This window comes from Candoia aspera, chromosome 2 (assembly GCF_035149785.1).
Source record: "Candoia aspera isolate rCanAsp1 chromosome 2, rCanAsp1.hap2, whole genome shotgun sequence".
Taxonomy (NCBI): Eukaryota; Metazoa; Chordata; class Lepidosauria; order Squamata; family Boidae; genus Candoia; species Candoia aspera.
This window is the reverse complement of record NC_086154.1, coordinates 158,290,751-158,300,987: the sequence shown is the minus strand read 5'-3', so window position 1 is coordinate 158,300,987 and position 10,237 is coordinate 158,290,751. Positions and strand designations below refer to the sequence as shown.

The window sequence follows — 10,237 nt, the reverse complement described above, 5'->3', positions numbered from 1 at the left end:
TAGAGTATTTGCAGGGAAATTGCCATAGGCTTGTGCGTTCCGACTGATTGCCAGTTTTCTGCACAAAGTCGCTTCTTTCTCCATGCCTGCTTCCCCACCCTCTGCTTTCCCTCTCTCTCACTCAGAGGCAAAGCAGAGTGCCAGCAGTCTCAATCGTGTCATATCTTTCCTTTTTATTCACTGCAGGATCTATTAATAGCTTTAAACAACTGCTTCCTAAAAATGGAGTTCTGAATGAGACAGAAGCTGGGCTGAGCTATGTAAGGTATCCAGGGTTTGGTCTCTCAGCTTCTCCTGTTCTTTTGCCTTTGTCTTCGAACAAGGATTACTTGCTTGCTGCAGATGCTTCCTGGTGACCCGAATCCATCTACATCAATTCGCCGGAAAAGCGTGGCAATCAAACCAGTGCAGAAAGAGACCTGAGTCTCTCCAGGCTTTCCCCCTAAAATTTCCTTTCCTTCTCCCAGATAAGCCCGCAGAAGCACAGCAATATGAAGGCAGCTTGCTGGTTCCTGGGAGTTTTTTATGTGCTTGCCTGTTACAGGGCTGAGGAAGGACTAGACTTCCCTTCCTATGATGGGAAAGATCGTGTGGTTGACTTGAGTGAGAAAAACTACAAGCAGGCCTTGAAGAAGTACGACATGTTCGGTGTGCTGCTCCATGAACCAGTGACTTCTGACAAAAGTTCTCAAAGACGGTTTCAAATGACTGAGATGGTGCTGGAGGTAAGTGTAACTACTGTATAGGTTTATGTGATTGTCAACCTACCCCTGTTGGCTCTTTAGAGACATGGAATACTTTGGGGCCCAAAGGGGAGCAGGACACAGATCTTCAAATGGGCACTTGAGAGAAGTAATACAAGTCTGCATTAATGGCCTAATCTTTGGCGGACTGAGTTTCTTGCCAGTTAATTTCTAAATCTTAACAGTGCTGTTAAAAGTAAAACTCTGCTTCTGGAACAATACTGTTAAGCAAATGTTTCTTTGGATATCTTTGGATATACTTTGGATATTGCATTCAGGCACTCTTCTGCCCATCAGGAACTAAAGAGGAAAGCATTTAGTGAACCAAGTTGGAACAACTTCAGATTCCTTGTTCTTTGCAGTTTATCAGTCTTTTTTATTGTAAGTATTCATTTCTGAGCAAAAAAACCCTGATCAATATTCTAGGGATGAAATGGTTCCAATATCAATGAAGCTAATCTGAATGAAATATTAAAACTACCAGAAGTATCCTAGAAGGAGTGGCTAACTACTGTTGAGGGAGAAATATTTTTTACAGACAAAGAATGTCAATGGGAAGAAACAGAAACAACAGCTACTTGGATAATAATTTCTATGCATAAACAGGGCAGATCCACAGAACCATATCACTAGCTGGAGAAGCTATTTTCGTCTATAGAAACTTGTGTTTTCAAAGTAGAGAACCATCCCACAATATTGTCTTGTAGGCATCTTCTCTGTATCCTGTAGCTAAACCTCACAATTGGGCCTCATTTGAGCACAATGCCTTCTACATCTTGTAAAACATACTAGTAGAGTCTTGTATGGTTAGAAAACCTTGCATGGCTATTCAAGTAGACCTCTCTGAATCTAAAGCTAGAAGATGAATATGTAGTACTTTCCAAATATGAGTTGAGTGCTAGCCACAAAGAGAGCCAGCTTATGGTTCACTATCACTTGTTGTGTGAGAGAAATACCCAGTGACAATGTCTGTGCCAGTGCCTAGCTTCCCAAAAGCTCCATTCACACAACTATGCACCTTTAAAGGTTGGGTTCAGACAGCAGAGGAACCACTGTAGAGCAGCTTTTCCCTATATTGCCAAGGCAGCATGAGAAATCACAACCCATATAAAAGTCAGTTCTTCAGTATCTTTGTCAGCAAGAGTACCCAGAGCAAATACCAGAATGAGAGGCTATGCAACATCTGTAATCCATCTCTGTGATTTGGTGCTTTCTTTATTACCTGAGAAGGAGTGATACTGTAGCCATCCCTTTGCCAGTGAGGCAATGTAAAAATGAGACCAAAAGGTACCTGGGTTGTGAACACCTTTCATGATAATGACCTGTAAGTGGCAAGGTTCTTAGAAATTATAGTATCATGTTGGTGGTACACCTTAAACTGTCACAATTTGTCTCTGGGCCTTGTTTGGCCTATCTAAAAAAGGGAGCAAGAAAGCAAGTCCTTGCATAATATCATTTACTCTATAGCTATTGACCAGAGTTTCCTCCTTACTATCTGTTCTTGCTCTTCTGGGTTTTTTTTTCCTTTATCAAGGAAAATCTGCTAAGGAAAAAAGAACAAAATAACTGCCTATCTGTAGCTCTCTGAGTCCTCCACCTAGAAACATTAAGGCATCTTAACAGATGAAAAAATAATAAGAGTAGTAAAACATACAAAATCATTATGCCTAAGAGACATAATGATGTTAGTGATAAGGCTGATTTAATTGTTTGTGGTGAATCACTATGTTTTCAGTATGGTGACATATGGACTGGAGGAGCAAACACATTTATCCCTTTTTTTTGTTCATTGGGAGGCAGCCATGACTGCTACTTCTCCACAGGACACCCACACCTTATCTGGTTACTTCTCCAACAGGAGATTTTTCGACTCATGCAGTAGGAATCTGAGACATACAATGGTGGACTGGTTTGAATGCTGATTGTCTCTTGGATCATCTCACAAAAGGTTTCATATGACCTGACTGGATCATATTTTTATTTGGACAGAGTGTTCCTAATTTTAGTGACCTTAACCAAAGAGGTATGTTTCAGCTTTGTGAACTTAAAGGGGACCATGTGAACTTTGGACCTCTTCCTTAAGCTTCATTTCCAAAGCCTGTTATGGATATGCTTTTTTAATATGTTTATTAAAGTTTACAGATACAAAGATAAAAAACTAATACAAACTAAGGAAAATGTAAAAATAAGAAAAAGTGCAGAGAAAAAAATATTAAAAAATCAAAAAGGCAAAAAAGAAAAAATAGTAAAGAAAAAAGGAAAAAAAATGACTTCCTCCTTCATCAAGACAAGTATAAACAATTTCACTAACTTACCACCTTCTCAGATACTACAACAGAAGATCTCTCCTTCCCGTATCTCAACTCTTATCTCTAAACAAATCTTTAAAGCCTCATCATTTGGTCCTGGTCAAGAAAAATCCATTAAGTGCTACCAGAAACAATGACATATATATTTTAACCTTGATCATATAAATCAATTTACTTTACTTTTAAGAATCTTGATCTTTCATCCTTTAAATAGTGTCCCAAAAGTTGATTTCTTTTCATTTTCTCTTTGTCTCTTCTGAGGAATTCCTTCATAAGTTTAATATGTCTCTTTTGTAAATCCAAGTTATCCAAGTCACTCTTCTGGTTTGTTATTTGTGTGTCCCTTTTAATTATTAAGACATCAGCCAGTTTCATTTGTAAATCCAGCGTAACATCTTTTTCAATATCATTCTTGTCACCTGTCATTTTTAAATCCACATTCAAAACAGCCTCGGTCTCAGTCTTATCCTCTTCTATCACCTCTTTTAAATCCATTTTTATCACAGCAGACAATCTTAAAAGTAACCTGTGAGTGACTTCCAGGGAAGCAGTGGCGGACTGATAACAGCTCCACTTACAGCGAAACAATCAGTTCCTCAGAATTCCTCTCCGGATAAAGGAGAGGACCTGGGATTCCCCACAAGCTCTCCATACGGTGGCTCCCTGCGAAGAGACTGTAAGACAGTGGTCTCCAGCGGGTTTTAGAGCACTGGGAGCCAAGGGAAAGCCATCTTTGCCCAAGCCATGGTTCGGTGCCTTCATAAGGACACTGGGTTCGCATACTTCCTTTCTTAATCACTTCTGGAAATTGCTTGTTAACGGCTTTCTGGATATTAAGACTCTTCAGAAAGGCAAGTTTCATTATACTGAGTCTCCAATCATTGGCAAAAGAAGTTTTATGCAAGTTTAAAGACTTTAAAAATTCTTATTTTAGAATAAACAGCAGAAGGGTGATTAGAATGTTGATTTTGGAAAGCCATAAATGGATTAAGGGGCCAGATGGATTTGAAATAAGATTTTGAAATTAATTCCAAGAAACCTTCCTGTGGTTTAAAATTCTATAAAAAATATATGAAGATTTTGAAACTAAGTGTAAGAAATCTTCCCGTGGGAAAATGTTGATTAGAAAAAAGCATGGTAAGATGGGACTTTGAAGGTTGGACATTAGAGGGAACCAGAAAGAACTAAAGATTAAAGATTAAAGAACTTAAAGATTAAAGGAGAAGAAAGCCACTAATACAGAATGGAGCTTCTTAAGGACATCCTGCAGCTTGATTTGGTCAACACTATAGAAGGCCTTTCTATAACCAATAAAGAAGATTGCTGTCTTTTTGGAATTATTTGGCTTTCTCAATTAGTGTGTATCAGCAATAATGTCTCTTGTTCCTCTGCCTTTTCTAAAACCAGCTGGAACATTTGGCATTTCCCTTTCCATGTAGGGCTCCGATTCACATTGCATGATGCTAGCAAGTCAAATATATTGTGTGATATTTTGCAATATCTGTTAAGTCTCTTTTCTTTAATATTAATATGTACATTGACCTCTTTCAATTTGTTGATCACTGTGTGGTCAGATTTACTGGCTAGTTTGGTTTGAGCTTTTATTGATTATTTTGTTGCCTGCCATATTTTTGTAGAGATTCCATACCAATCTATTTCCGATCCAACTTGGTAATGACTGGAGTGCTGATCTAAATTAATCTTCTAGTACTAGAGGTTCTTGTGAATAGGAAGTATCTTTTCAGGTATCTTGGATGTAGACATCTATACTGTACAGAATTTTGGTATAGTCCTTACACCTTTGTTTGATCTTCTTTGAATCAGTTATTATATGTCATTGCCATCCTTTAGCTTATCAGTTCAAGGTTGGAAACCTCAATTCTGAGCTTGGAGATCTTTCAGAAAACTTCCATTGTTTTTCCATGTCTGTTTCCACCTATGATGTCTTTACAGATGTCATTGTAATACTTCTTGTCTCTTCAAAGAGCTCTCTGAAATTCTTCATTAAGCTCCTTCCTGAGACTTTGTCTTTCTTACCTTTTGCTTCTCTTCCTGGCAATTTCCACTGTCTGTTCTAACATCTAGTTTGTTTCTTCTGTTTCTTGGTCTCTGGCAGTATATTTTCACATGAATCCTTAACAACTTATTTGTTTTCATTCCTCATTTCCTCTGGTTCTCTATCAAGGAGGCTTAGAACTTTGAAGTCTTTCCTGATGTTCTTCTTGAAAATTTTGGGTATATGCTCAAGATTATATTGTGGAAACTGGTTGGCTTTGTTCTTCTGCTTTAGCTTGACTTGAAACTTGCACATAAACATTGCACATTAACAATGTTTGGTCTGTTCCACTGGCAGTCCTGATCACATTTTTGCTTTTATAACTGAGCAATTCTACCTTGTTGTACCAATAATATAGCCAGTTTGGTGTCTGTATACTCCATTCAGAGATGTCCATGTATATTTATTTTATTTTATTTATTTTCTATCCTGCCTGTATTATTTTTATAAATATAGACATCATGTGGTTGTTTGAAGAGTGCATTAGCAATAAAGTAGTCATTGGATTGGCAGAAATAAATTGTTTTCCTATTTCATTTCAGTTTCCCAGGTCTAATATAGTCTAAATATGTTTTCCTCCTATTTCCAACTTGTCTCCAACCATAGCAGTATGTTCTGTCAATTTCAGATTGACTTGACCATAAAACTTGTTAAGTTCCTCTTCTTCTGCATCAGTGGTTGGAGCATAAACCTGGATATTAAAGGGCTGTCTGAGAAGTCTAATTGATATCATTTGGTCATTGACTGCATTGTAACCAGGTATTGTCTTTGCTATATCTTCCTGGCTGTGAAAGCAAAACATTCCTTTTTTGTTTCTCATATTCTGAGTAGTAAACAGTATGATCTTCTGATTAGTGTCCACTTCCAATCCATTTTAATTTGCTGTTACCCAAGATGTCAATCTGTAGTCAGTTCATTTCATCTTTCATGGTGCTGAGCTCTCCCATGTTCATGCTTCTCTATAACATCAAACTTTTTTATCCATGGGATTTTCTTGGTAAAATACAGGTGTGGTTTACCTTTGCTTTTTCCCCACACAGTATGAAACAATGCACTTGCCACTATCACTCTGGTAATCATCTGCCTCTAGCATCTTCCTACATTGCTGCTGCCTGATATAGGTGTCTGCTTGCTTTAGCTGGACAGCTGGGATGACCTTCATGCCTTGGGTAACCCTGCTGGGAGTAATATATTCTTGGCATACTCCCAGCATTGTTCAGGAACATCCCACAACCACAAAGAGGCAGTATGGCAGGACTTAGGAGAAAAATATAATTTACAGGGCATTTTTATCCAGGTTTAACCATAATGACATTTATCTACATCTGTTGAGCTGTGCTGGCTTGCTTTTTTAAATTAAAAATAAATCCAGATGAGCAGGACAATGCATTAATGTAATTAACATATTTGTTCAACTGAGTTTATAAGCTACTCCAATTAAAGCCATCTCTGATTACTTCCCAACCTTCGTATTTTGGGTTAAAACTTACAATACACTTTACAATAAAGGCTTTAAAAGTAACAGTAAGCCCCTTTAATTGCTCTCAGAGGTAACCAGTGCAGTTCTTGAAAGTAATGGTGTTTTCTGGGGGAATTGAGAAGTATGTGTAACTACTTAAACCACAAGTCAAGGGCATCTCCATGTAGACCACATTCAATAGTCCAGTCAATTACTAAGGTGTGAATGACTGTGAGTAGACCCTCCCATCTCAGAAGGATACAACAAATGAAGCTGTACAAAGGCCCTCCTTAGCACAGCTGCCACAAGCACACTGAGTAGAAGCTGTGAATCCAGGATGACCCCCAGGTTACTAGCCAGTTCCACGCAGGATAGTTTCTGGACCCACCAGAAGTTGTCTACAACGTCTATCAATTTTATCTCCATGTTGAACTTGGACCTGAACCCTGACTGAAATGGGTCCAGATAATCCATTTCCTCCAGGGTGGCAGCCCTACCATCTTCTCAGCAATCTTTCCTTTCAAGGCATGTGGCAACACATTATCTCTAGGATGTATTTACCACCATCCTGACACAACCCCAATTATCTCCATGGTGGCTTTTACCAACCAGGAAGGGTAAGGATCAAGATTGCAAGTGGCAGACCTATGCTACATAGAACCCTATCCACTTTCTTACAACTCACAGGTTCAACCAAAACAAGGCCTTCATCACCTCCTTGGACTTGCCCAGTAGGTCTGAGTAACTTTATCATCCAGATATGTAAAAAATTCCTCACAGCAACCCAATAGATCTTTCTGCCTGTTCTGCCTAATAGAGGTTCTGTTGCCACAGAATAGGCCCAAATATAGTCTCCCAGTTTCTAGTCCAATACCTTAATCACTATATCCAACTGGCTCCTTTAGCCTTTCTAACCATCTTTTTGCGGACATTAACTATTTGTTGGCACACCTCTTTGGTGATTAAACCACCTTTCATTTCCTTTACATGACTCTTGTTAATTTTTAGCTTAGTTGAAACCTTCCAGTGCATCCTGACAGTTTCCTAAGCTTCCACCTCCATTGTTTTTTCTCAGTGGAGTGGTGTGTGCAATTGTACTTCCTTTATCTTATTTTCAGAAGTTCCAAACCATCCTGTTTAACCACCATTCATTACTGGGTGGTTCCACATTCTACATAATCTTTCTAGTCCTATTCCAATACTTGGCATTGTATTGTTTTTTAGACTTCCTTCTCTCTCTTTTGTAGAATTAAGTTAAAACCCCTCAAGATCAGGTTTGCAAGGCACTTTCCCAACACATTCTTGCCATTTATTTATTTGATTTACATGGCCAGCTAATTCACAAAAGCAACTCTGGGCACTTTACTTTACATCTCACTCTCTGGCCCAGTGCCCAGGGGAAGACCCAGGTTTTCAAAATCTTACAGAAAGCCAGCAGGGTCAGGGCCATCTGATTTTTGGAGGGAATGATTTTCCAAAGGGCAGATGCTATTGTTAGATAAATGTTTCCTGGGTTCCACCAGGTGACATTGTTTCAAAGAAAGGACCTGAGGCATGTCTACTCTGCCAGATATTATAGGACAAGAAAAAACACTTGGAAATAGACAGTCCCACAGATAACCTGGCCCTGTGCCATGAAAGGCTTTATTAGTGGTAACCAGGACTTGAATTGCACCCAGAAGTCAAGTGCAGCTCATGAAGCAGTGGTGTTATACATGGATATACAGTATAAAGGTGTACCCATAACTGCTCCCTCTGCTGCATGCTGAACCAATTGTAGCTTCTAGTGCTTTTTAAGAGCAGTCCCATGTACGGCACATTGCAGTAGTCCAAATGGGAGGTGACATGGGCATGAGTGACCATGAGCATGCCTCCCAATCCAGGAATGGGTACAATTGACACACAGTATGGATCTGTGTGAGTATGGAGCCTTCCTGGCTCTGGCTACCACCAGTTGTTCCACAAGGAGTCAAGAGTCCAGTAAGACCCCTAAATAGCATACTAGTTCTGTCTCATGGAGTGCAACCCCATCCAGAACAAAAGGAGAATCCTGAGAACCAGGAACTCTAAAACTCATAGCCACTCAGTTTTGTTTGGTATGAGCTGAAGCCAGTTATTCCCCAGCCAGACCATCACAGCCCTCAGACACTGGAAAAGAACCTTGACTCAGACAGCCTTGGTTGGCCTAAAGTTGATCATACCTGACTCCAGACCAACAAATGACCTCGCTTAGCATATAAATGTTAGGGGCAGAGAGAGAGTAGAGGTGCATTCTATCTCTTATGAGGTGAGGTACAATCTCTCCCATGCAAGGGTCCCTGATTTCAGAAACACATCCCATTATCAATTGTTAGAATACTAACCATTCCTGTTGGCACCAACTGCATAGCCAGTTGTCCACTTCTAGTATTATCTCTCTTTCCAAGCCTTGTCCTTCAACAGGAAGGAGTAAAGAAGCACCACCTGTGTCCCCAACTCTTTCACTCTACTGCCCAACACTTCATAGTCCCTTGCAGAATCTTCAAAACTATTTCTGGCTGTGGTATTTGTTTCCATATGGATCTGTAGAAAGAGATATTTGTCAGCAGGCTTAAGGAGTCTTTCTGTTACATCCTAAATGGATGCTCCAGAAATACAGCACACTTCTTTTGATAGGAAATCCAGCCAACAGCTTGCTGCTCAGCCCCTCTCACTTCTTCCTAAAGAACAGGAATCCTTCCTTTTGCAGAGCCCATAGAGTCCTTCTCCTTAACCACTGAGGCTTGTGTCAGCTGCTCTTCATTGAGGAGTCCAGAAATATTATTAATAGTGAAGATCCAACAAAATAATGGAGGTCTGATAATTTCAGAATATTATTGAAGTGGAATTGTGCAAGTGTGCCCCTTCTTGTTCTTCCCCAAATACAATAGTAGAAGTCTGCTCCCCTCTCATCTACCATGTTAACCACCTGGAGAGACACTGGTTTCAAAAATAGGGAGTGGGGTTGCTGGTATGAAAGGAACTCAGGAACCAAAGTGGTAATGGAGAAGGCAAATGGTGGAAGAGAAAATGGCTGCAGCAGAGGCTGGGTGATGACCAGAAGAAAGGAGTTATGCCTGTACTTCTCAATATTCCCAAACCACTTCTGATCACCTGATTTTGCTTCCAAAGCATTATAGATTTTACATACCTGGAAGCTATGGACATGTTTCCATTTGCATCATAATGCCTACTTAACCCTCTGCCATGACATTGCTTTCATCTCACCCCCAGCTCATTAGTGAAACAGCCTTAAGTTATTATTATTATGCACCAATACTAAAGTGGTATTTCCACCCTTTTTCTGATACTGTCCCAAGCATAGACTCAGGAAGTGTAAAACTGTTCGGGTGTCAGTCATTTCCTCGGGGAGAAGTCATATAGTGATTGGGAACACATGCAATAAAGGCAGAATAAGTAGTGGAACAGCAAATTTCACACTGATGTTGGTTGCTGTCAGTTCAAAGGCAGATGGAGATCACTTTAATCAGTAGTAGGGAAAGACCCATGGTGGGAAGGTCCTGGCTTAAGGGGTAAAATACTGCTTTAATACTGGTACATTTAGGGCCTTTCCACACTACCCTATTAGGATAATATCCATCATCACTTGACTTCTTTCCAAGGATAGCGAGATTTTACACATTGTGAAGAT

General features: G+C 39.7%; 1 protein-coding gene across 1 annotated transcript in view; it reads left to right on the top strand.

Annotated features, from left to right (window-relative positions):
• Positions 1 to 233: 233 nt before the first annotated feature.
• LOC134491071 (calsequestrin-2) overlaps positions 234 to 10,237 on the top strand; it is a 42,338-nt gene continuing 32,334 nt past the window's right edge. Inside the window, exon 1 of the mRNA XM_063294582.1 lies at positions 234 to 725. Within this exon, the coding sequence (XP_063150652.1) occupies positions 492 to 725 (234 nt within the window). The 5' untranslated portion in view covers positions 234 to 491. The remainder of the gene's footprint in view (positions 726 to 10,237) is intronic.